The following is a 27,112-nucleotide window of genomic DNA, read 5'->3' as shown; positions in this document are numbered from 1 at the left end:
GAGCCTTTGTAAGCCCGCGTGTTAACCGGGTTTACACATGTTTTACATACGCGCAACCAGGGTGCAGCGCGGTTAATTAATTAACATATTCATCGAACCTTTTTGCATTTGTTTGTCGCCGCGCCCGGAACGGGGCGTCTAATCAAGCTTTTGAAGTTCTCGGGTACCTTTGCATATTTATTCCCGGCACGTCTTCTTCTGCAATCCGCTCTGTTTACCTCCGCCTCCGATAGGTGCGCTGCTCACATCCTTGCTTTTATTTATGCGTGGCATATCACCCCCATGAATAATTAAAGTGACTTAAGTTTGAAATTAAAGAAGTTTAGTCCCTCGTCTACGGTGGCGTGGCGCGCTTTGCGATACGTCGATTGATCTGCCGATTAAACCTACGGAAAAGGATCTATAGACAGTATGTTCGCAACGAACACCTTGATAATCGATTCTTTACTATACTTTCGAATGGGGAAACGTCGATAGTTGATCGTTCACGCTCCGCCAATGCTCGTCTATCTCCTTGCGTTCCGGGCGCTTCTTTGAGTCTGTGAAACTCTTTCCGATATTGGAGGTTGTTTGCGTCGTTCCTTTCTCGGCCAAATTGACTTAAGTTTTTTGTTTGATGCGTTTTCGTGGGGGAGGATTTTGCGGTTCGGTAAGGTTGGTTGATTGGTAGGTAACCTCAATGATCGCAGCTGTAGACTTTCTTACGCGTTAAGGATGCGGATTTTTAGTAAATTTCGTTATTGTCGAAGAGTTGAATAAAAACGGATTGATATAGGTGGTTAAAATCAATTTTTTTTTGTCTCTATTAGCTCCTGGGGAGCTGTAAATTTGTCAATTGAATATTACAAAATGGAGATGCTTACTGAGAAAGCCAGAAAATTTCAAAATTTCATCGTTTTGAGAAAAGAATCGATTGAGTCGATAAATCGGGGTCAAGAATAGTTTCGATTTTCTGCATTTTCTACTTCAAATATAGGTTTTTGGCTCTATTTGATCAGAAAAATCTACATGCATCCCTAAATTTTGCACAATACTGAAATCGGCGCAAGGTAATATGAAGCACAAGTCTACGGGAAAACTGTAAAAAAATGAATCTCAATTTTGCTAAAATTGGTGGATCAATATTTGCTCTCCTTCTTCACTATTTTAAAGCATCATATCTCAATATTTGCACATTTTTTCAGAGAATAGACTAGAACACATGAAAAAAATGCACATCATTATGTTCAATAACAAAGATTTCTCTCCCGAGAGTAAATCTTAATACAAAATCCGGAACGTCGTCATAAACTGAAGAACAGACTTTGGTAGTTTTTCACAGTGGATGTGCGTTTAAGTCTATAAAACTGAGAAAAATTACGTTATCTTTACAAAAGCATACCGTGGTTACATCTGCATCTCTTAGCGCTTAAAAGATCTGATAATCCTGTAAATTGGCCCTTTGAGCAATTAAGAGCATTTAAAGTACGATGATGAAAACTTTTGAAAGTTAGTGAAGTTTAGTGGAAGGTTTGAGGCAGTTTTACAGCCGTCTTTTTGTTGTTGTTGTTGTACTTAATTAGCTAGTCCTGTCTGGTACACCGTGTGTTGCCTACTTTTTGAAATGAAGGCGATTCTATCGGCTGAGCTTAGCGAGCAGGAGGCACTTTCTGTAGCTTTTAATTTGGCTGACAATGGAAATTTGTGAGTGAATTTCCGTTACTAATTAGAGTTTTTATCAACCTCTCGGTGCACTTGGCTCCTTTCTGCATAACTCGGCAATACAAGAGAATATCATCACAATGCTATTATAGGGATAGCAACAAGTTTAGTTAATTTTCAATCTAATGAACTTAAATTCTCTAGAAAATAGGTGCCCTGAATATTTATGAAACTTTCATTGTCGTTTCCTCGCTACCTCTTTGTGTGGTGTAGAAAAATATTCTTACCTCCAAGTTTCTTAAGGGATAAGATTCATGGGACTATCAAGAATATGGATAAAATACCAAAACAGAGGAATATTTAGATATTATTTTGATTCGGAGCGCTGGCAGGTTACGAGGATGCTGTTTTGATAGCCTACCCTCCCTTCCTGTTTCTTTAATAATATTTGGGATAATTATTTTGAAATAAGGAACTACAATTTCTGTCTCTTATACACAAATCTATCTGCATAGGGAGAACTAATAGCACATATGTTGTTTCTAAAATCAGCCAGAAATCGCAGTTCCTAATTGCAAAATGTAGTTCATTTATTCAAGCGGACCACTGATTATTTCAGATCTCTGTGAGCCCGGTCTTACCCAAATAAGTCAAGAATTAGAGTCAGTCCACGAGTGTATAGAAAGTAACTCACACAAATAAGCCACTCAACTTTAGCCAATATTTGAAGAAAAACTTCCGCCACCTCATTCCGCCATGCTAAGGAAAAACACCGTATGAACATTTGAGAGTTGCCAAATGTCTTTCTATGAAATTCTATGTGGGGGCGGGGGGGGGTATGGATAATTTTACTTGATATTTTCAGGAACTTCAGAGGAAATTGCGAACAAAATTATACACAAAATTAAAAGAAAAATATTCATGAGTTCACCAGGAAATTCGTTTTTTTATCGAAGGAATTTTGGCAACGCCTGTAAGTTCATAAGGCGTTTTTCACTAGCAAGGCAGTATTGTACTTACCGGCCGCGATAGTGCGCCCTGAGAACTTAAAAATCTAGCCAGTTCCCAAGAGGCGACCATCGAGAGGTCCTTAATAAGCATTATCATCCTGCAGTGGCGTGGCGCGTGAATTGCGATAGATCGATTGATATGTAATTTAAACCTATGGTAAAGAATCGATTATTAAAGTGTTCGTTGCGAACACCCTGTTGATCGATCCTTTTCATAGGTTTAAACGGCAGATCATTCGATACATCGCAAAGCACGCCACGCCACTGATCATCCTCGAGTCGAAAAAATCGCTCCGGCGACCAAACATCTCTTTCTATAATCATTCGAACATCGAAAATTAAAGAGACACAATCCGAACAAAAGCGGCTCCATTCTAGTCCGTTTTCGCTGGACGGGCTCTTGTAAGTAGTCGCATTAGATTTAATATCGGCCGTTTTTAACTGTTGTTTGTCCCTTTTTGATCCGGATTTCAATTGGATCGGAGCGAGGGAACTTCTCATCCCGACGGATTCTTGTCACGATTTCAGGGACTCTCTTTCAGCTGTCTTCTCGTGCTTCCCTTTTCGTCTCCCTCCACCCTCCCTGACCCTCCGTCTTCAATCTCGGGCCACGCTCAGCGGCGCACAGTGAAACTATTTGAAAGGGCCCCACATGATATTTTGAAAAATAACTGCACATTTTGGGATTTACACCTTCAAATTTTAAATTTTTAGAGGTGCATTTCGAAGAAAAGGTTACAATTTGAACGCGTTAAACAGAAAGGAACCAAGCCACATCAGCTATTGCCAAACTTAATCGGGCAATTTAGTTTGTTAGATGAAAACGGTTGTTCGGATTTCCGTGCAAATTCCAGTGAATTTTCTCCATAGTACAAAGCAAATTCCTCACAATTTTCAAAGGAATCCGCACAAACGTTTTCTCGTAAAAAATCAAATCACCCAATTAAATTTGGCAATAGCTGCTGTGGCTTGGTTCCTTTCTGTTTAACGCGGTCCAATTAAACCAGTTTTAAAATCTCAAACCCTTAAACCTCTTGGTGGGAGACAAAGGGGACGCCCGGTGAAAGGGTGGCGACAGGGGGTTTGGATGAGATGAGGGAGTGCCAACTCCCTGATGGCTTGAAAAAGGGCCAAGTTTTGTGGCGGTTAGGCGTCGCAGAGCGCTAGAAAGCGCTGTGAGAGCGACTCTCATGTATGTGAAACCTCAAAGTTTTGTATTAAAGGAGTTATGAGCTGTCAAAGTTACCACGTTTTGTTCAGCTTCTCCCAACGACTTGTTCCATTGTGTCACGCACCATGGTCGAGAATTTGTTTGTCTCACAAGGAGGTATAAGAAACCAAAATGTCTGTCTCATTTTAGAGGCAACACGTGTGGCACTAATATGTTTAGGCATAGGGGTTGTTTTGGGGATGCGTTAGAAATAGTGGCTCTTTATACAAACCTATGACGTCACAGTATTCGTTTGCGCGGTATATTTTGGTTTTTAAGGATGTTGGACTTCTCAGGGTGATGAAATTTTTTTTATATTTTTAGGCTTAAAATCGAAACCATAAAAAATGAGAAAAAACGTTCGTCTCCTCAGATTTTAACCACTCATTGAACATGATCCGAAAAGAATGTGCACCAAGCTTATTTTAACGTCACAAATTTCTACAAACGGTGGAAAAAAGGAGGAAAAACGGGGAAAAAGGCTAAAAATACACAAGTAATAAACCCCAAGACGTTTCGACTCAAAACTGAGTCATTTTCAGTCGAAAAAGGGATCTCTTTTTCTCAGATCCCGGCCACCACCATGTAGTGCTCAGGTTTTTTATCGTTTTTCTTTTAAATGGACCACTAGACAAGGTACGAATTTCAACATTCTGATACATGTTTCTTTATCAAAATTGCACGTAGAACACGATACGCACAACGAAAATTACCAAAATCAACTCCTGACGAAGATATATAATGATTTTTGATGCGTGAATTCAAACCCCCCGCTCATGAAAACTCAATGCTCTACGTATTTCACATTGCGCGCTAAACGTTATCATGACAGTCTCTGCAATGTAAAAATCTGGCAACCTTAATCTTGACGCTTTGGCTCAGCTATAGCAAATTGCTTATAGTTTGAAAAATACATGGCGGGAAATGAACATTGCTCGGTTGAGAAGCTTGCTGAAACCGTTGTAGTGCGCAATTTGACTCACGTAGAGCTTTGAGTTTCTTGTGAGCGGGCAGTTCAAATTCCTCGTAACCAATGTGAAATAAAAACGTTAATATCTTCGTTAGGAGTTGATTTCGGTAATTTTCGTAGTGTGAATCGAGTTCTACGTGAAATTCTGGTTAAGAAACATGTATCAGATTGCTTAAATTCGTACCTTGTCTAGTGGTCCATTTGTATTTTTTCCGACTGAAAATGACTCAGTTTTGAGTCGGAACGTCTCGGGTTTCATTAATTGTGTAATTTTAGCCTTGTTTTCCGTTTTTCCTCCTTGTTTTTCCACTGTCACCACTGTCTTGGGCTGCTCTTAAAAATGTGCATCTATAGATTTCTACAAATCGATGCAAGTCAAGCCAAGTTGAAGCGAAGCCATGGACCATGGTGCGATGCTTCCTATCTCAGGACGCGGAGAATTCACTCACAGCTTTACAGATTCCTTTAATTTGGGGAGCTTTGATACAAATAGAATATTCTCCGTCGGGAGACATCCTACCAGGGATCACAAAGCGTATTTCCTTCGGGAGATATTCTTTCAGCTCCCCCTCACCCCCCACCCACTCTTGGAGCTGAATCTATTTTTAATTCAATCCAAGGAATGTCATATCCGCGTCACTGTTTCGCAATCTTCCCGCCCAGAATTCGAATATCCATTACGTTCCGCGAGTCAAGTATCCCTTGAACCGCAGGACTTTAATGGTCCCGTGGATGTAGCTTCTGCCGAAGGAGTCTCAACGTTAGTCATGAAGAAAGATCGGATAATAGGGACCATCTCTTGGCAGCCATGCAGCCCAACCTCCGCTTAAGATTCATGAATGATTTCTCGTGAAAAAAAAGTAAAAAAAGAGGGAAAGCAAAAAAAAAGGCCAGGGTCAGGATGGAGAGGAAGAGACTCGGAAGAATAAAAGAAAAAAAGCTAAAAAAGGACGATAGTGAGACTGGATAAAAATCGTACCTCGTTCGCGATGCATCAGAATTTTACCTATTTTATTTCATAGGAGGGAAACATACCTCGGCTGTAAGCTCAAAATTTTATTAGAACAGTATTCACACGTATGAGATAAATCAAGGAATTTTTCAAATGGTTAGGCGGTATTTTTCCATGTGAAAAAATGTAATGATAGAGAGTCTGTAACGCCGCGATTCGAAGTACTCTTTTTTGCAGTATCAATGTCAATGAGGATCTAATGGAACCCTTAACCTCAACTCCGTGAATCGATCGACAAATCTGTGAGTCAAACCCTTGAAACGATCGACAAAACCCGTGAGTCGATCAACTGCTCCGTGAATCGGTCAGCAAATGCGTGAATCGATCAGCAAATGCTTAAATCGATTGACAAACCCGTGAACCGATCGAATTATGTCGATTGGTTCACGCTTCTATTTTTCAATCGATTTATGTGGATCGAATCGAGGCTGGTTTTTTAATCATTTGACGATCGGTTCACACTTTTATTTTTCGATCTATTCATGTTGATCGAATCTATACCTTCCAGAAGCAACAAAGAAGGGAAGAAAATGTTCACTTGTGCCATAGTATCGTTTTTGAAGTGGGAAGCTCAAAAAACCGCAAATTTCCTACGCAGATTGTGAATTTATAAGTGCATTTAAGACTTTGCCGATGCCCTCATCGCGATTTTTGAGACTTAATCTTTAAGAAACGACTCTTATTTTTGCTGTAGCAAAAGTTTGCAACAAACCTATTCCGTAGCTGTTGATCGACTCACGGGTTTTGTCGATCGATTCAAAAGTTCGTCGATTGACTCATAGTTTTTCAAGCCACAGACTCGCAGAAAACAGCAAACCGCGATTAATTCCCGCGGACAGCACGAAGAGTCGCATCGACACCCCAACCGCGCGAATCGCATGCATACAAAACGTGAGAAAATACGCGAGTCATATTCGTTCGACGCGCCAAAAATGCAAAACACAGGGGCTTGAGCTTGAGCCCGTGAGCCGCGGTCGCGACGAGAGGAGCGTGATTTGTCACGTGGCGAAAATTTTTCCTCGGAATCCGTTCGGAGCCAGAGTCTTTCCCGGTTCCGAATCCTCATAACATTTATCACCCTCCCATTGTATGATCCGGCGCGTGTGATTCCGTCCCCCGCAAAGCTATCGCACCGACGCGTCGACAACTTATTCACCTCATGATTTTCCACGGAGCATTTTATGACGCGACCAACGGCTCACGGCTCACCCTCCGTGGTAGCGTGAATGCCAACGTGTGGTCCGCTTCGAGGGGCTCTTTCATTTTTAATTTTGAGCGTTGTTCCGTGACATAGGAGGATAAAGACATCTCGCACGGGGGGCAAGGGGGTCCGGGAGGCTTCACCGAAAAAAATATAGTGGATTTTACCATACTCTGACACAATGATATGAGTATGCTAATAAACGTCAGATTCTATGGTAGCATTTACCATATAATGGTAAGAATCAGCAGAGTTCTGGTAAATACTACCATAATGCTGGTCATTTTCACTAAATGGTATAACTGTGCAAAAAATCAAGTAGACTTATAGTAGATGTTACCATATTTTTTTTTTTCAGTGTCCACCCAGAAAATATTCAAAATTTTGAGACATTAATACTGTTTGAGTCGAAATCGTCATGGATAATCAGCAAATACTTCCTCATGTGTGTCTCTTCGGTCGTTCCTTATTTCCTTCCTTCGAAGGTGGGGGGAGGGGCGGCGTCAGGGGGGTCCGGAGGGCTTCCACAGAAAATTGTCAAAATTTTGAGGCATCTAGTATGCTGTTTGAGTCAAAATCGTCATGAATAATCAGCAAATACTTCCTCATGTGTGTCTCTTCTGTCTTTCCTCATTTCCTTCCTTCGAACGGAGGGGGGGCGGGGGCGGCGCCAGGGGGTCCGGGAGGCTTCCACAGAGAATTTCCAAAATTTTTAAACATCTAGTATGCTGATTGAGTCAATTTAGTCATGAAATTAGCAAATACAAGCTTCTTTCCTCATTTCCTTCCTTCTCTCTCTCTCTTTTACCTTATTCCCTTTTTGCGGGCGGATTTAAGGGGCGTCACCCTTCCCCTGGATTCGCCTATGTTCCACGAGGGTATGAGGACAACCCCAACCCCTTGGTAACATTAAGTTTGGAGATACAGAACAGAGTTACAGAGTAGCGGATTCTCAAGGGACCGGCCGATTTACACCATCCATATTTTCTGTGTGTCAAATTGCATATCGACGGTGAAACTACCAAACCACGTATCTCGGTTTGCGACGTCGCAGACTTCCTGTCATACTTTATTTTTTAAATGAAAAACTACTTAACGTCCAGTCTTGAAAATTTCTGTGATTTTTTCTCTTCGAGCGAAGAAAATTCTGTGAAAATTTCAAGGAATGATATTGATTTGGTCTACTTCAAGAAAATAAAATGCGAGCGTAGATTTTTAAACACCGCAAACGAGATACGTGGTTTGGTAGTTTCACCGTCGATATTTCAATTAGCACGGCTGCCACACATTGTACAACGGAAAAAATGGGTTTGCTGAGTCAGAAAACTGTGCAATGATTATTACATATTGACGTGGCAAATGCTGAGTAGCGTTTTTCTCCATTATTTTTTACTATCAACAAAAATATTGAAATTGTGCCAAAAAATAATGGATCTCCGCGGATGCGGCGGCAATATGTGACACAGATTTTCGAAAAATTACAAAGTATCGAGAAAATACTTTATTATAAATTACAAATATATACATTATTTACAAGAAACGAGAAAAACTATGTCATGAGAAGGATATGTCATTTTATTCACAATTCGCAATGCTTACAGCGCTATAAAAATATACTCCCAAAAATTATGCTGTAATTGAACGCCAACAAAAGCTTAGGGAAAGGTTCAAATCTATTCAATTTTATAAAACTTAAAACTTGAGATGAAATTAAGTAGTTGACCATTGTCGTTTTGAATCTGACTGCAGTCATACATCTATGAATCTGATTCAAAATGAAACGTAAAAAAGGTGAAGGGAATCTAAGGTACTAATTTAAGGTACTTTTTACAGAATCGATGTGCACTATGCTTAAAACAGGAAAACTTAGCGTTAAATTCTGATTTTATCATGGTGTCACATATTTACACACATTGGTTTAATTCTACTCAACATGGAGTCCACACTGTTATGGGCGATATGAACGAACGCTGAATCGTTAAACTGAAATGTCGATTTCCAAGGTCTTCGGATCTTTTCGCGACTCAATTAGTATCCGTAGGAGAAACCACTGCACCAACTGCAGCTACAGGAAAAAAACTTCGTCGATAAAATATAAAACTAAATCAAGTCTTTGTGTCCATTTTTTATCTGGACAGTTTTAATTGCAAATTTTAGCATAATTTTGACACTTAATTTTGAGCTGAAGTTGACAGGATTGAGCGAGTACCTTCCTGCAAGCCTTCTACCTAACTTCCTGCCGTAAGACTACTTTTTTTTCATGAATTTTTGAAAAGAAAATTTAATTCACACCTCGTCGAGTGGACCATTGTAGGAATGACGCAATTTACATTTAACAGGGTACAAATTCAAGCATCCTGAATATGATTTCTAACTGACATTGCTCGCAAAACACGATTCGGGGGAGGATTATTACCGAAACCAACTTCTAGCTACGATATTCAAAGAGTCTTGACGCGTGAATTCAACCCTCACACTCATGAAATAACAATAGTCTACGAGATTCAAATGGCGCACAGAAATTATGCTAACTTAACTTCAACGCTTTAGTTCAACTGTTTTACGTTATTTTCTCGTTGAATGACGCAATTCAGGGGGAAAACATTGCTTTAGTAAGAAGCCCTTCAAAATCGTGCCAGTGCGCGATTTGATTCAAGCAGACTATTGTTTTTCATGTAAGCGGGGATTCAAATACACGAACGAATTTAAACTAAATAATTCAATATCTTAGGTAGGAGTTGATATCAATGCTTTTTGTCGCTGAAATCGTGTTCTGCGTAAAATTTTGGCTCGGGAAAATGCTTCAGAATGCTAAAATTCTTGCCTGTCTACTGATCCATTCAATTTATATAGGGCAACATGAAGCGCGCCCGTGCGCTCGCTGCGGAGCGCCTTCAACATCGGAGAAATACTTCCAACGCTACACCTTTTTACACATTCGAACTCGATGTTTATGTTACGGGTAATGTCGGAGGGCCGGATGACTTTATCCAGTCACTTTTCGTAATGTCAAAAATTAGGCATAATTCATTATTTTCTGCGCCTTATCGGCAAACTTTCGATGAAAATATGCATTTCCAACTTTCGGTTAGACATACCCAAAGCGACATGGGTAAAGCCGACATTATCCAGGTAATGTTGACGATATACTTGACATTACCAAAAAGCAACTGGATGAAGTCGACATTACCCGGGCTTCCTACACTGGAAAAAAAACACATTGGCTCTCGAGTCCAGACTCTTGAAAACATTGACAAGAAAAAATACTCTTGATTCAATCAGATTTAAGCTTAAATCAGAAGGAAATCCGATCAAATTAAGAGGCTTGGTTCTTCATTTAAGTTTAAATCTGATTGAATCAAGAGTATTTTTTCTTGTCGATGTTTTTAAGAGTCTGGACTCTAGATCCAATGTGTTTTTTTCCAGTGCACGTTACCCGTAATACTCATACACTGCAGAATCAAAAATCGCTGAATCCAAACTTGTTATGCTCATTGAAGCCGGATTTCTTCCCAAACTCATCGAAGTTCCCGAAGTTAGAGTCGAACCCGCTGGCGCCCTTGTGTCCGGCGTGCTCGTTATCGAAGTGCCCCTTATCATAGAACCCTGACTTCCCTTTGTGCCCCTCGTTGTAGGCCGAGTCGTGGTACCCGCCGTGCTTCTTGCCGCCCGAGTGCTTCCCGTGGTCCGCGTGGTGCGAGCCGTGCTTGTCGTGGTACCCCTCCTTGTGCGCGTCGTCGTAGAACTTGTGCTCCTTCTTGTACTCGTCCTTGTGGTACGTGTTGTGGTACCCGGTCGTCTTGTGTCCCTTCTTGTGGTGCCCCGTCTCGCCCCACGCCGCCCCCTTCTTCCCGTGCTCCCCCGCGTGGTGCGTCCCGTAATGGCTCCCTCCGTCGTGGTACCCGTTCTTGTGCCCGGCCTTGTCGTTGTAGTATCCCTTCTTGCCTTCCTTCCCGTGGTGTCCGTACTCGCCGTCGTGGAAGTCGTGGGCACTGTCGTAACCTTTCGACCCCTTGTCTCCGTGACTCGAGTGGAAGCCTGAGTCGTAGCTGTTGCCGCCTCCTTTCGAGTACTTCCGCGGGTGGTGACGGTATGTGTCGTGGTCGTCGTATGTGTCGTCCACCAGGGGGCTGTGGAAGGGTTCGTTCTTGTGGTGCCCGATCGTGGAGTACTTGAGTGGTTCTAGCAAAGGCCCTGCGCGGCCTTTACCGCCGAGGTCGAAGATCGGCGCGATGAAGGCTTTGACGGTGGGGGAGGTCAGGCGCTTGGCGGGGGAATTGTTCTGCGCCTCGGCGGGTTCGTCGAACCCCTCCGACTTGTCTTCGAGGTTGCTCTCTTGCTCGTCGGTCGGGGGTGTCGCCTCCGAGTATTCGGGGTAGTCCGCCCCGGAGGTGGAATTGCCGGCCTCCGGCCCGCTTTCTGTTGTTTCTTCTTGGTAGTCGTAGTCGGGGTCTTCGCCGACGTCATCCTCGTTGACGTCATTTTCGTTGACGTCGCTGCTATTGACGTCATCGTAGTTGACTTCGTTGACGTCGTAGTTGGCACCTGAGAAGTTAAAGTTAAGTGGCACGAGAGGGTCGACGGTGTCCTCGTCCAGCGAGGACGGGTCGAATGGCACGTAGTGGGGGGTTTCGGGGGACGCAGGGGGGTCTGAGGGGTAGTGCCCCCCGCTGTCGTCGATCGGGCTCTCGGGGGGTTTTCTGTGAGACCCCGGCAGTGAGCTCGCAAAGCCTGGAACAAAATGGGAGAAATTAATTAATTACAGCGACGAGGATAATTTATCGATGGTTGAAGTGGGAAACTACACATCTCGATTGCGGTGTTTAAAAATTTCCGCTCCTATTTTATTTTTTCGAAAAGAAAATAGTCAATTTTCAGGCTTGAAATTTATTTAGAATATTCTCCAAATAGAGGAAGCAAATGAAGAAGAGTTTATGAAATTACGTAGACTAGTTTTTCAAATAAAAAATAAAGCACGGTAGGAAGTCTGCAACGTCGCAAAAAGAGATACGTTCTTTCAAACTCTGGTCATCGTTATAATTATTTTAATATAAATGCAGAGTCGTCTCTATTGCCCGTTGTGATTGTTATCGGAAGTTTGTAAGGTCATCGAAAACTAAGAATAATGAGAAGCAACAAAATACTTGATTCAAAAGAAATTGAAAATGTCTTTGATTTTTGGGTGGCGACTAATTGAAACAAATAAGTTGCGAATGATTTCATACATTTTTGTTTTTTTACTGAAAGGTGCGCAGTTATATTTTAACCAAACAATTAAGAGCCCAGAACCTGACAGAAAACATTTTGTCCAGATTTTTGTCGTAATATTTGTTCTCTTAGTTCTAAGCTTCAATCCGTCAATGATGTTTTCGTACCAAAATGTTTCTTTAAAACTCTTTCATGCAGTGATACCATGCACTGTTACGTTCTTTGGGACAAAGGCGAATCCAAAAGGGGCGTAAGACCCCCCTCCCCGTTTGCCGGAAAAAAGGTGGGATAAAAAGGAAGAAAGTTGGAGATAAAGAGGGAATGGAGGAAAAAAGAAGGAAGGACGTTTAGATTTGGTGATTATTAGGACGAAATTGACACAAACTGCATATTCGGTGCTTTATAGAAAGTGGTAGATTGTGGCGAAAGTGGTGAAATATGGTAGATTTTACCATACTCTAACACAGTGATCCGAGTATGGTGATCAACTCAGACTTTATTGTAGCATTTACCAGTATGGTAAGTAGGTATCACCTGAGTTCTGGTGAATACTGCTACAATTCTGGTTATTTTCACTGAATAGTATCACTGTGTAAAAAATCAAGGAGAATCATAGTAGATGTTACCATACATTTTTTCAGTGTAATGACTTGAAGTTACTATAGCCAATTTTTCTTCACCTTTTTAAAGATCCTATCCATAAGGTCATTACCAACCAAATGACATGTCCTTATCGAATTATTGGGATTATTCACCAATCAAATTCGAGAGAATAGTCACGATCAGTTTAATACGACGAAATTCCGCCGATCAGCGAAAATGACGCGAATGTCAAGGCCTCCTGCTCGTTCATGCCGCGCTTTGAGCCGTGACACCGGTTAAAACGAGGTTAGATGCTAGGATGACATAGGAAAATACGTCCACGGTCGAGGTTACGATACAATCTCAATAAGTATTGGCCATCGAGACGGTGGAGTAATCTGACTATCAATTCCCCAACCGGATGATCGGCGAAGGAGGAAAATATAACTCCCTCAGTTCGCCGGGAGGACGAACCCAAACGGACGATCAGCATTGGCGGATCTAGCTAATTGGCAACATTGTTTTTCTCCCTTTAAACCTATAGAAATGTATCGATTATTGGAAGGGCCAGGTGCTTCGGCAAGAATCGATTGTTTAACATAGGTTTAGATGGAGGGAATCCGGTGTTTGCCAAATTGCTGAATCCGCCTCTGATGATCAGTCTATTTTGAGGGTCTCTGCGCACTGCGTGGCATACAGAAATCTGGGTCATAGTTCACAAATTTGAAGACTCCGGCCATACATTATATTTCAAGTCGATGACCATAAAAATAAGGAAACTTTCCACCACTGGATGCATGAGAGGCAAATTTTGGTCCTAAATTAAGCTTCTAAACTTTTGAAAACTTCCTAATATTTTATGAAAATATTAACAAAATTCTGTAAAATATTTTTTTTGAATTTCGGTTCAAAACCCCAAACTTATTCTTCACACCGCGTCTCGCATTAAATCCGTATCTATGGCACAATATCCACCCGAAGACTTTAATTTTGCACCTCAGTTTGCGATTGTAAACTTCTGAAGATTCCCTTAAACTTTATGACGATATCAAAAAAAAGGAAAAAATATAAATCCAATGCGTAAAATTTCACTTTGCGTTTCAGTTCAAAACCCGAAACTTTTTCTTCACACCGCGTCTCGCATTAAATCCGTAGCAATGGCACAATATCCATCCGAAGACTTTAATTTTGCACCTCAGTTTGCGATTGTTAAATTCTGAAAATTCCCTGAAACTTTATGACGATATCAAAAAAAAGGAAAAAAATGGAAATTCAATGCGTGAAATTTCATTTTGCGTTTCAGTTCAAAACCCGAAACTTTTTCTTCACACCGCGTCTCGCATTAAGTCCGTACCTATGGCACAATATTCATCCAAAGACTTTAATTTAGCACCTCAGTTTACAATTGTTAACTTCTGAAAATTCCCTTAAACTTTATGACGATGAAGAAAAAAAACAGAAATTCGATGCGTAAAATTTCATTCTGCGTTTCAGTTCATAACCTCAAACTTTTTTCTCAGAGAAAGTCTCTCGTCGAGTCCGTATCCGCGGCAAAATATCCACCTCAAAAGCGCAGCCCGCCACTAAGTATTCAGGGGCAAACAGTATCGCGGAGAAAATGAAATTCCGATCGCGGGGCTCCTGGAAGCGTATTCCGTTGGCGGAGAGGGAACGCAAATGATTTTTGTCCCGGCGATACATGAATTTATCATAATTCAGGAATACCGATCCTGAATGCAAAGCAGCTTTTTTCCTTCCTCCCCGGTGACTCCGCCTCTCCTACCCCCGTCTCCCGCAAAAAAATGACGTAAACACACATCAAGATGAGCCCTATCGACCGTCCAACGCCACTCTCTCCATAGCTCAAGTTGAATTTGTGTTTTGTCCCTCCGTATCCGGGGTGTCGAGTTCGGTCCAATAAGCTAACAAGTTCGAACGTGTATTACTTCCAAATTATGTTTAAGATCCTCTTTGAATAAGACTATTGCATCCAGCGCTGCCAGTTTGACGCGTGGGAGGCATTTTTTTGGAGGTCTGAATTTGGTCGAGTTGGGGTGGATTGATCTTGCAGCCGTGTAAGTGGATGCTTTTTGGTTTCATTTTGGTTTGGCCGACGGGCGACGGATGGCCGAATTCAATTGGGATCGAACAGGGCCACGTGCCAATTGTCCGGTGGATCCAGGCCTCAAAGCTGCTGATTCTTAATGCCATGTTGCCGAAACGCGGGAAACAACTCCTTTTAAATACAACTGCAACTCTTACGAGAAAAATTCATAATGGACCACTAGACAAGGTTCAATATTCAGCATTCTGATACATGTTTCTTCATTAAACTTTCACGTAAAACACGATGCACAAAACGAAAATTACCGATATCAACTCTTTACGAAAATATTTAATGATTATTGATGCGTGCATTCAAACCTCCCGCTCATGCAAAATTCAATGCTCTATGTGGTTCACATCGCGCGCTAAACGTTATCATGACAGTCTCTGCGATATAAAAATCTGGCAACCTCAATCTTGACGCTTTGACTCAGCTATAGCAAATTGCTAATAGTTAGAACAACACATGGTGAGAAATGAACATTGTTCGATCGAGAAGCTTGCTAAAACTATTGTGGTGCGCGATTTGACTCACGTAGAGTTTGAGTTTCTTGTGAGCGGGCAGTTCAAATTCCTCGTAACCAATGTGAAATAAAAATGTTAATATCGCCGTTAGGAGTTGGTTTCAGTAATTTTCGTTGCGCGAATCGTGTTTTACGTGAAATTCTTGTTCAGAAACATGTATTAGAATGCTTAAATTCGTACCTTGTCTAGTGTCCATTTTCAACGATTAAAGCACGCATTGTACTGAACGCGCAATGCGGGTAGTATTCATACGGTCTTGTAGGCGCGAAACGCATTCGCGCCGACCGCGCACTATGTTTGGCGCGATTGAATGAACAAGCAGAGTCAGTATTTTTCAGCTTGTTACCACAATTAAGACCACAACATTTTGTGCACACTCTGTACGGATTACTGTCAATTATAATGATAATTCACAAACTGTAAACATCATGCTCGCACTTCTTGTGAAACTGAGCTGATTTGTCAACCGCTGGAAACTCGTGAACAACGCTGCAGTTCAAAGTAAAAACGCTGTATTTCCATTTAACACCTTTTCAATTTTTTTCTGACAAAATGTTGTCTCAAAAAACGTGTCAACGGTATGTCTTGAAAACTTCCTTCATTTTAGTTCTTTATTGTCATAAAATTTTGTACGCATATTCCATCGAAAAAGATGGCTTGTTTCGAAAATATAATACCGGAGCAAAAATGTAAAAACATCAAAATGGAGATACGTGGTTTCATCCTTTGGCCATTGATGTGTCGCATGGCAATTTGCAGTCGCCGGAAATTTGCGAGCGGTTCACGCGTTGTTTCAATAAGTCGCAGTAATATGCATCGGCATAATGCAATTTTTAAGGGTTACGGTCTTCAAGACTATGCGCTCGGCTTGAAGCGCCTTCATTTTTTGTGATACTTTACGCTTTGTCACGATGTTAGTTTAGTTGCCTGTCCGATCTCAACCCAACAAATGCCACGTACGGAGTTCACTGCACGCTCTCCCGAGTGTGCATATTTCTGCCACGCTTTTAAGGATGGGAAAGTGTCTGTTCACATCATAGGCAACATAATCAGCATTCTAACCTTGTTCTTTTATTTTTGAATTTAATGTTTTCTATATTTATTTATCACTGGCTGATAGTGCTGGCGATTTCCAATGGACCACTAGACAGGGTAAGAATTTAAGCAATCTGATACATGTTTCTTAACAAGAATTTCACGTAAAACACGATTCGCGCAACGAAAATTTCTGAAACCAACTCCTAACGGAGATATTAAAATTTTTATTTCACATTGGTTACGAGGAATTTGAACTGCCCGCTCACAAGATAAGAAACTTAAAGCTCTACGTGAGTCAAATTGCGCACTACAACCAGCTAGCCTCTCAATCGAGCACTGTTCATTTCCCACCATGTGTTGTTCAAATTATAAGCATTTTGCTATAGCTGAGCCAAAGCGTCAAGATTGAGGTTGCCAGATTTTTATATCGCAGAGAATGTCATGAAAATGTTCAGCGCGCGATGTGAATCACGTAGAGCGTTGAGTTTTCATGAGCGGGTGGTTTGAATTCACGCATCAGGAATCATTAAATATCTTTGTAAGGAGTTGATATCGGTAATTTTCGTTGTGCGCATCGTGTTTTGCGTGAAATGTTAGTTACGAAACTTATATCAGAATGCTGAAATTCGTACCTTGTCGAGTGGTCCATTGTCCGCGACGGATATACCACTTTGTCCATCCAAATCACACTGAGTCTTTAGCCGTCTATGTTGTTATACCGCCGACACGTCACGGCCCGATTCTAATCCGCGCGCAGCGAGATTTTCATTTGATATTCCTCGCGCGGAGCCGATAGCATCAGCGTTACGTTGCAGGACCAACGCTCACGTCAACGCATCAACGGTCGATTAATCACCGATCGGGCTTCGGGCTTCGGGCAGCCGAGAGGAAAATGAACCTCCCGGGAAGACGCTGGTCAGTAAATTCCCCGACAATCAAGCGGGGAGGAGCGCTTGTTTTCCCTCAATTTTCCGAATGGATTGATTTTTTTAATTGCTTTCCTCGGATCTCGGATCCGCGGTCTTGGGATGTAGGTTTCCAGCACAAACAAAAGTTCACTTAAAGCGAGCGACCGCGCCGGGAGCCGCCCCCCTCCCCGCCCCGCCACAGGGCTCCTATCCCTTCCGCACGATCCCCTCCATTGTTTGATGAGGCGCTTACGTCTCGCTAAGTCGGAGCGAACATGAAGAGCAGGAACTTAACATTTTTTGCCTCCGTTGTCGGACCGCCTCGCTCGAGTCCACTCCAACGTCGATACTACTTGCAACATTTCAACAATAAAGGGTTTGCAGGTGTCTGAAATTTGATGAATTTCGTGTTTAAATGGAAACCTTGCTGGAAAAGAAACACATTGGATCTAGAATCCAGACTCTTAAAAACATCGACAAGAAAAAGTACTCTTGATTCAATCGGAATCTAGCTTAAAGCAAGAACAAAGCCTCCTAATTTGAGCGGATTTCCTTTCGATTTAAGCAAAAATCCGATTGAATCAAGAGTATTTTTTCTTGACGATGTTTTTAAGAGTCTGGACTCTAGATCCAATGTGTTTTTTTCCAGTGCAGTGGCGTAGCGTGCTTTGCGATACATCGATTGATACGCCACTCAAACCTATGAATAAAAATCGATTATCAGGGTATTCGTAGCGAACACCTTAGTAATCGATTCTTTACCATAGCTTCAAAATGCGAGATATCGATAATCGATCATTCACGCCACGCCACTGGTGGAAATTACTGAGTGGACTGAACACGAGGATATCCTTGGTTCATGAATTGAAAGCAAGTTCAAGCAAGTTACAAAGTAACTTTAAGTAAGTTTACAAAGCAAGTTCTGTGAAAATTTCAAATCATTATGTTGGTTCAAACTCTTTTTTAAAAATAAAATAGTGACAGAGATTTCGGAGCACCGTAACTGAGATACGCATTTTTGCAATTTCACCGTCAATAAGTAATCCAAACAAGTCAGTTCTTAAAAAGAAATTCGTCGATCCAGACGAAGGAACGTCACTCCATTCTAAGGTTGCGAAATTAACTCAAACAATTCAATTTTTCTACAAGAATATACCTGTGCACTTTTCTGAATTTTGCGAGAGATCAGAAACAAAATCAGTGTAATTTTCAACTACAAATGCCATTTGAGATGCTACGAGCAAAGATGCTCGTTTTAAAAATGCAATCTTTGAGAGGAAATGTGGCAACATTGAAACGTAGTTACGCTCTCTTGTGTGAGGAACGACGGAATGCAATTTTTACCAAAGTTTGTCTGGTTTTTTGATAAAATCAGAAGATAAATCAGGGAAATTTTCAATTAGATATGCACAATGATTTTCCTTGCAAAAATGCTATTTGTGACAGAAAATTTGGCAGCATTGAAATGTAGTTACATTTTTCGCGAGGGAAACCACAAATCTTAGGACTCATACCGACCTGCAGTGTAAGTTTTATCAGGAACTCCCAGGGAAAAAAGCATACTTGACCGCTTCGATACGTTAGTATTTGAGTAAATCTTTTCTGAATAGTCCTCAGAGGTAGTCGTTGTTGGGGAACGTGAGGGATTAGGTACTTTGAACCTTGAAAATTCCGTAAACAGTTCGGTTCTAGAGTTCATCATATTCGGTTGCTTACGTCTGTTTACAGCCCTCTCGTGTAAACTGCTTAAGCAAGAGGATTTTTATTTTTTTCAACTTGTTGGACTTATTTGCGACCCGAATGAGAATAAAACACTCGATATGACGGAGTACTTACTTTGATCCCTTTCAAGAGAGGGATTCAGGTTTCTGACAGGGTTTTGTGAAATAAGTGGATTGACTGCAGCTCAGGGACGGAAGTTGTAACTTTAAGGAGCCGGTGTAATTTTATTTCACTCCGGTTGAGATTTTTGCGGTAGGTAGGGACTGTGAGGGGGCAGTTTTACTCACTTCGTTTATGACGAATCTGCCAATGCTCTTGGAGGGGAAAGAAATAAAATCAATAAGGTGCTTGTGCTTTCCACAAATAGTGCCTATAATGATTTGAAATGTTTGAGTCGCGCCACATTCTATGCATTTTGAGCCACTTGCATGCAGAGGAAAGGAAGGAAAAAATGTATAATTTTGTGTCTTGTTTTTAATTGTTTTCTCTTTAAAACTTTTCGAATTTATGCGCTCCACTAAACTCAAAATCTAACCTTCGCCACACACTGCAGATCCAGTCATGCACCTTTGACCACTATTAAGTATTTCATTTCTATTCTCTTCTTTCTACTACCTCTAAATGTTTCGTTTTTGTTTTTTACTTCTACCTCCCTTTGCGCCTTTTTTGTAAGAAACTCCCTGGTAAAAATTGGCAGTAGAATGTATGTCCAAAATACTATAGACCTAAAGCCGGCTGTAAGATTTCCAATAGCTTCTGTAGCCGGCTGTACAATTTCTTATCGCCTTTTATAGCCGATGGCAACTAAGCAACAGCCAGACGATAAAGTTTTTGCTGAACGATACTAAATACGGATATTAGGACTTAGTTAGTTTCTGGACTACCGCTCTCTTTTTGTGCCGTAGTATCTTGATTTATTTTGCGAGGAAAGCTCCGTACTTTTGAAGGATACCTGTCATTCTTAATATGTTGGAGCGCTTTCAATTTTTTATGATACTGTGCAATACCTCTGGTGTGAAATAGTTGCTTCAGACGCCGTGGCACGCTGCGGCGCGGCGGGCGGGCAGAGAGCGCGGAACGCGCATTGGCGCCTACAAATCTAACAGGGATACTTCACGCATTGCGCAATGCGTGAAGTATCCCTGTTAGGTTTGTAGGCGCCAGTGCGTCGTCGCTCCGCTTTGTGTTAGGCTCTAATATTTAATCTTGCGGAGTCAGCGTTTTTCAACTCGTGATTTTGAAATGTTTGCACACTCTGTATGGATTATTCTTATTTTAATTGATGAAGGCTTTTTGCTGAGACTCTTTCGTCATGGGTCATCACGGGCGAATATGATTGTCGACTTCCGACTTTTAGATCACAGGGAAGATGGCAGTAAGAGACCTCAAAAATCGTCGTCTCTCTCACGTAAGAACGTAACTACAATGTTACTTTGGCAATGTTTCCAAACTTTACCTCGAAAATTGCATATTTGCGAGGAGAATCTTGGGCATTCCTAACTGAAAATTTCCCTGTTTTATCCACTAATCTCACGCAAAAATCAGACAAGTTTTGGCCAAAAATTGCACGGGTACATTTCGTCGTTCTTTTCGCAAAAGAGCGTACTTCAATGTCGCCAAATTCCCTCTTACAAGTAGCGTTTTCAGCAGGATACTTTCGCGAAATCCTACTAAAAATTTTCACCGATTTTTCCTCTGATCGCATGCAAAAACCCGACACATTTTGGACACAAATAGTACAGAGATATTCTTGTAAAAAAATTAAATTTTTTGAGTAAATTTTGCAACCTTAAAATAGAATTACATTCTTTCGTTTGGAAAACGACGAAATATCCTGTCTCCGGGCTTGCCACGATGGGTCGAATTTATCGAATCAGTCCCTCACCCTAGGTCGCACGAATCGAGAATCGATGTCTTGCTGCAGGTATACCTCCTTTAACTCTCTTCGTGGACTTAAATTTAGACGTTTGGTGGGGGGGGCTCCGCGCTGCGCTCAATCAGCGACTAATGAACGGGGAGCAGTGGGACCAAAATGTGGACTCGTCGAAGTCATGTCGACGTCATGACCGAAGGCTCACTATTGACTTTTGTCTCGTCGCCAAGTTTTCCCAACCGACCTGCAACTTTCTGATATGTCCCTCAGGCGAGGGTACATCACAAGATGCTTTATTTTTTCCATCTAAATGTATTTTGTAGTGTGTAATGTAATACATAGCAATGATGCACAAAAGTCGCCAGCATAATTCAACTAAAAACACGAGAAAACGGGGGACAAAGCTTGTTTTTCAGCTTTGGTAACCCGTTTTCTTGTATATTGTTTTGTAGAATACAATATTTATAATTATAATTTATTCAGCTTTCCTAAATTTTAATCCGTCATAGTTCATCATTAAAATCTACTGTGCCAATTTCCATTATTTTTGCGCCTATTGATAAGGAAAAACCTATATATGAGCCAGCTTCCTTTTAATTCTGGAAATACGACTCAGAGTTTTTAATATTAGTAGATATAATTATGAATACTTAAATTTACATACTGTATCTACACATATGTCATTGTTCGTCCTGGAGGTTTACTGCGTCATTTATGATGTTTTCCATGTCAATCATTAGGTTATAACCTTTAGAGGAGACCTATTTTTCAATTACATGAATAAATATAACTCAAGAAACGGCCGGTTGAAGGCACCAGTCACTCAAATTCAAGAGGAAAGTTAAAAAACCAGGCCGGATTACATTTTTCTTATCCTCGGTTGCGTTGTCCGCGTGGCCCTCGAAGTAGGCACAAATAAAACAAACAGAACCCGTGCAATGTGGAATTATAGCAGGGGAAAGGATGCGCGTCGATGACGGCGCAGAGATACAACTATTCGTACTTGATGGATGTCCGTGTTGCATCTGCAAAATTGAAGGCGCGTCGATGTGAGGCGTGAACTCGCAATGTTCCGCTCTATGCTGGCAATGAGGTGTCGCTGAGATTCGAAGGATGAGTAAAAAGCCCGTAAACGTCTCTCCTATCCCCGACTGTGTCAACTCTCGATTCTATAATATGTACAGTTTTTAGTGCATGAAAGTTAATCAGTAGTAATTTCAAAAATGTTTGCTTACTTTTTCCCTGAAAAATTAATTGTGACTAAAAATCTGTAACGTCGCAAATTAAGACAAGAGATTGTTTACCTCTTTAAACATCAATGTGGAATATTCTGCTCAAATTCACGTTGAAAAAGCAAATATCTTTTCTAACTTTTCTTCATTAGGCTTTCTGGAAGGAGTGCAAAACTTGTGAAAACTCCGCAAAACTGTTGAACCGCAACGAAATTAGAACAATCAGCGATGGGAAACGAGACTCGAAATGGGTCGGACCTCTCGTTTTTCTGACAAGAGCAAACTTTCAGTGTTCTGCGCGCGGGCTTTAAACAGTGGTGCCGCACAAGTGGCGTAAAAAGGAAAACATTATCCTATATGATCACATGAGGCGACTTGATAGCGTTATCTCGTATGACCGTGGATCATCGTGAAATTAAAATACTATTTTATCTTGTAATGATTAACTAAGAAATATAATGACAGATTCATCAATGGATACGAAAATGTACCAGGAATACAGTCGATAAAGTACACAATTTTCGATCATTCAACTAGAGGCTTTATCATGCTTTTTTTTTTAAAAAAAAAAAAAAAATATATATTCTAATTTTTAATGCACATTTTGAATAATACCTATCATTCAAAACCATTTTTTCCTAGAATAATGGTGGTACGTAAATAACATATATCTTTGAAGGAAAATCTTCCCTGATTAGTTTTCTCCGTATGTTTGGAAATGAAAACTTCTATTGCGCAGAAGCAGGCACCGATGTCTTCGACGCCTTTGATGCCCTTACTCAAATAATCGAAACCCAAAAATCTGCGAAATTTTGGGTTGGAAACCACCCACAATTTTTCCGTTAAAAGTGCAATTAAAAGTCGAAATATTGTATATGACCAGGAGATGTATTAGTATTCTTCTCCTTCTTCACTAAAATCGATCTAAATTTTTCAGAAATGGTAGGTTCTTTCCCCACTCGATATAGTCGTCGTTGTTACTAATAACCCCCCCCCCCCCCACCTCAAAGGAGGCAACCACCACCGTCTGCGGATTCCAATGGGGTTATTTTATAATATTTTTTGCTAATTCCGGCTGTATTTGGCTGATGCCGTCATCAGAAAGCCCATTGATGACGTCACCATCACAGGTGCCACACAAAGGTTGCCTCTGGATTCCAATACGACTATTATCATCTATGTTTGGCTCTTGAAGTCATCGAAAAATTCATCGATGACGTCACGAAAGCTCCTAATACTGACACCATCGGAGTGAGCGTTTCCGGCAATTTTTATGTTTAGGGCCGTTTTCAGCTATTTCTGACTGAGAGTTGTTCAGTGACTGATTCTGGAAAACTCGGCATCAGCGGGCCAACAAGGTGTCTGGCCCGAGATCCCGAGTGGACACCGGGTTCGTCGATTGTAAAAGCCCGGGTGACCGCAGACCGACCAATAAAACGGGCTGAAATATTGCGGCATCGATCGCTGCTCGCCAAACCGCGTACCTCGTGTAATAACTCCATGCGTGTGTGCGGTTTTCGCCGTGGGGGCGGGCGGTGGGCGCTCACCACAAATCGAACGGCATCGGCCCGCGAGTACATTCTCGTAGTGGGGTCCACCGCTGTGCGTAGGATGAAACCGCGTAAACTACATTAAAATTCGGAGTAAGTGCGTGTTTTATGCGCGGACCACCTACATGTCATTCGGCTGTTTTTGTTGAGATCCCGGGTTCGATTCCCTCTCCCTTTCCAGGTGATTTCTGTTTTCGTAAGTTAACGCCAAATTATTGAACCGGTGACTATTGTGGTTTGAAGTGGAAGTTAATCGCCTACTGACATGAACGGTGCCATAGACGATTTATTTTGGGGATCCCACACCACTCCGCCGTGCAACACAAAAACGCCGTAAACGCCATTTTACATTTTTTGGAGAGAATGTATCATAGCAGAAAAACTTGTGTGCCTTGGGGCAATGTTTCTACAAAATTCTTTCTCATATACTATCCAGAACTTGACCTGAAAATTTGAGGTGCATGGGTAAAAGGTTTTATTTTCTAAAGCGTTAAGTTCCAAAAAACGAGGGAAAATTTTGATGGATTTACGACGTTCTTGCTTAACACGGCAGTACTATCTTCCCTATTCTGCCTCGATAAAGAAGAACGTCGGATGATTCTCCTGTGTTTGCCAAATTTCTGTCAACACATCACGATTTTTCAGGAAAATGTATGAATATTTTCGTTTGAATTTATTCAAAGAATTTGGCCTGCAATTTTATCTAACGAGTCTTACAATTCAGAGGGAAGATATGTATGACTTTTTTCAAAAATACTTATTTTCCGAGAATAAATTGAGCAACGTTCGAATGTTTATACGGCATTTTTCCTTAACACGGCAGTATATAAATGTAAAAATTGTACTCGGAAGCGAACGATCACATTCGCCTAATAACCTCGTATTTAAAAATTTGAGCAATTGGTTCTGAAAATTGGTGTTTTATCAAAGGAAATTTGGCAACGCACGAAGGCTCATACGGCGTTTTTCCTTAGCTAAAGCAGTCCGGCCGGTCCACGTGAAGGTCAGGTGACAATGCACTCATCGAACGAGCCATGCAACATTAGATCCGATTGCAATGTAATTGATTTTCACTCCACTGACCCAAGACCAGGAAAGATCTACCCGCGTTATTTCTCTAATTTCCGTGTCTTTTCTGACCGGAAAGATTAATTCCTCACCTTATTAATTAGCTAGCGTTGACAGATTTCCCGAAAGAAAAAGGACTTATCCTGAAGGATTGTGAATCCCCTGAGATCACGAAAAAATGTATTTTCGAACAAGCTGGCAACAACCCGACCCAACTGACTTGATGTTTGTTTTGAAATCATTATGATTGTTCTCAGAATGATAGTTATGCCCTTTCAACTCAGCAAGTCACTGATCAATGAAATTAAATAAAAACTAAAATTCAATACCCGTGGCATGATTTTGGCCTTGTGGGTCCGATAAGAATTTAGTGGGTGGGAGATCGGGGGATTTTATTGTATACAATGTTCACCAGAAAATGGTACAAATTCAATCATATATCTGCCTCTGTGCGCAAATATGCAAATATTTGTAAGCAAATATATTGACAGGTGAGTTGTAAGTTGTAGGTGAATCCACTGTGTGTAGAAAATCGGCGCTCCCTTAATTTTAGACAAAAGTTGAAGTGTAACCATTTTCCTACACCTGCCAACTATTTCAGGGATTCTTAAAAAATTAGCGTCTAAGATAAGATAAAATTGAGACTTATTATTTATCAATGTCTAAAAAGAACCCCTGAGAGTGGATTTTTGAAGTTTGCGGTGCGTAAATCCTTTATTATTCAAGTAAAAGAGACCAGATGGATAAGGAAGAAGAAAAAACGAAGAAGCTAATAAACGAGGGACAAGAAATAAAATACAATCGGAAGGAGAGTGAAATGCAATTTTTTTTTCAAAGTTCATTATCTTTCACTCTTTTAGCTTCTGCGTCATACAATAGCTAGGTTTTTCAGAGAATTTTTGTCCATAGTTTGATCTAAAGTGTCTGAACATTTCAAAGGAAAATAGTCATAACTATTCTCAAAATTGATCTTGTTCAGGAGGAAATTTGGAAACACAAAATCTTCACACTGCGTTTATCCTCAGCACGGCAGATCTAGTTGTAGTAAAAACCAGCCCCTGCTTGCCTTCTCTACCCTACTTTTGGAGATTTTCCTTGTAAGTCGAAACCATTCGGAATTTTCGATTATTCACGAATACTTGGATCTCAACCCTCCTTCTTCCATCTCGCAAAAGCACTGAATGGACACTGAATAGGCAGTGAAAAAAGGAAACCCACCTGTCTTCTTGAGAAACTCCTCAAGCTGGTCCAAATTATGATCGCCAAATCGTATGAGGGTGGGTTTGCTGGTGGCGTCATGTCTGACGATATACCCCGAATCGGCCGCCGGTTTTTTGGAATTAAAAATTTAAATGTGCCCCAAAAGTCGCGGCCAAAAGATGAAAGAAATTCGATAGTTTCTCTTCAAAAAATATTGGGGAAGCAAACACGAGATGTTCATACTGCGTTTTTCCTCAGCACTAAAGAACTAGTTGTAGTAAAAACCAGCCTCTGCTTGCCTTCTCTACCCTAATTTTGGAGATCTTCATTGAAGTCGAAACCATTCGGAATTTTCGATTATTCACGAATACTTGGGTCTCAACCCTCCTCCTTTCATCTCGCAAAAGCACTGAATAGGTAGCGAAAAAAGGAAACCCACCTGTCTTCTTGAGAAACTCCTCAAGCTGGTCCAAATTATGATCGCCAAATCTGATGAGGGTGGGTTTGCTGTTGGCGTCGTGTCTGAAGATATACCCCGAAGCTGCCGCCGGTTTTAAGTCCACCCGGGGGTCCAGCCGGGGGTGGGTGGCGTTCCGGGGGTCATCGGGGGGCTCGGCACCCTCAGCGGTGATCCAACTGACGAAAACGGAACTGCACGCCACGAGAACACTAACCACTAACATTGTCACTTGCGAGTCGCATTTGGGTCCGGGTGAATGGCAAATGGAACCCGGCCTCGTGGCCGTCGCCGCGTTTTATACCCCTCCCACCACGGGCCCGCGGCCCCGCTGGGCCGGCGACGGTGGCCTTAGGTCTTGCTCCTGGGAGTAATTTGATCCCGAGATGGTGCCTTGGGGTGTTACATGGGTTGCGGGCCAATTTTTGTTTGGGGAAGTGCGATTTGTTGAGACCGCCGAACAGAGTACCTTAATGCTGCCGTGTTAAGGAAGAACGCCGTATGAACTTAGAAAGTTGCCAAATTTCCTTGTATTAAACGTTTATTTTCAAGGAGAGTTGCGAATGTTTTTTTTTTTTTTTGGAAATTTTGAGGAACTT

General features: G+C 41.4%; 1 protein-coding gene across 1 annotated transcript; it reads right to left on the bottom strand.

Annotated features, from left to right (window-relative positions):
* Positions 1-8,385: 8,385 nt before the first annotated feature.
* On the bottom strand, positions 8,386-26,739 carry LOC109035268 (uncharacterized). The gene is made up of 2 exons (XM_019048841.2): positions 26,496-26,739; positions 8,386-11,775 (listed from the first exon to the last, which is right to left on the bottom strand). The coding sequence occupies exons 1-2, from the start codon at positions 26,737-26,739 to the stop codon at positions 10,505-10,507; spliced, it is 1,515 nt and encodes a 504-aa protein (XP_018904386.2). The 3' UTR covers positions 8,386-10,504.
* Between the last annotated feature and the right edge of the window lie 373 nt (positions 26,740-27,112).

The sequence above is a fragment of the Bemisia tabaci genome, chromosome 7, assembly GCF_918797505.1.
Source record: "Bemisia tabaci chromosome 7, PGI_BMITA_v3".
Classification (NCBI taxonomy): Eukaryota; Metazoa; Arthropoda; class Insecta; order Hemiptera; family Aleyrodidae; genus Bemisia; species Bemisia tabaci.
Note: the sequence above shows the minus strand (reverse complement) of the source record. Positions and strands in the feature narration are given on the sequence as shown.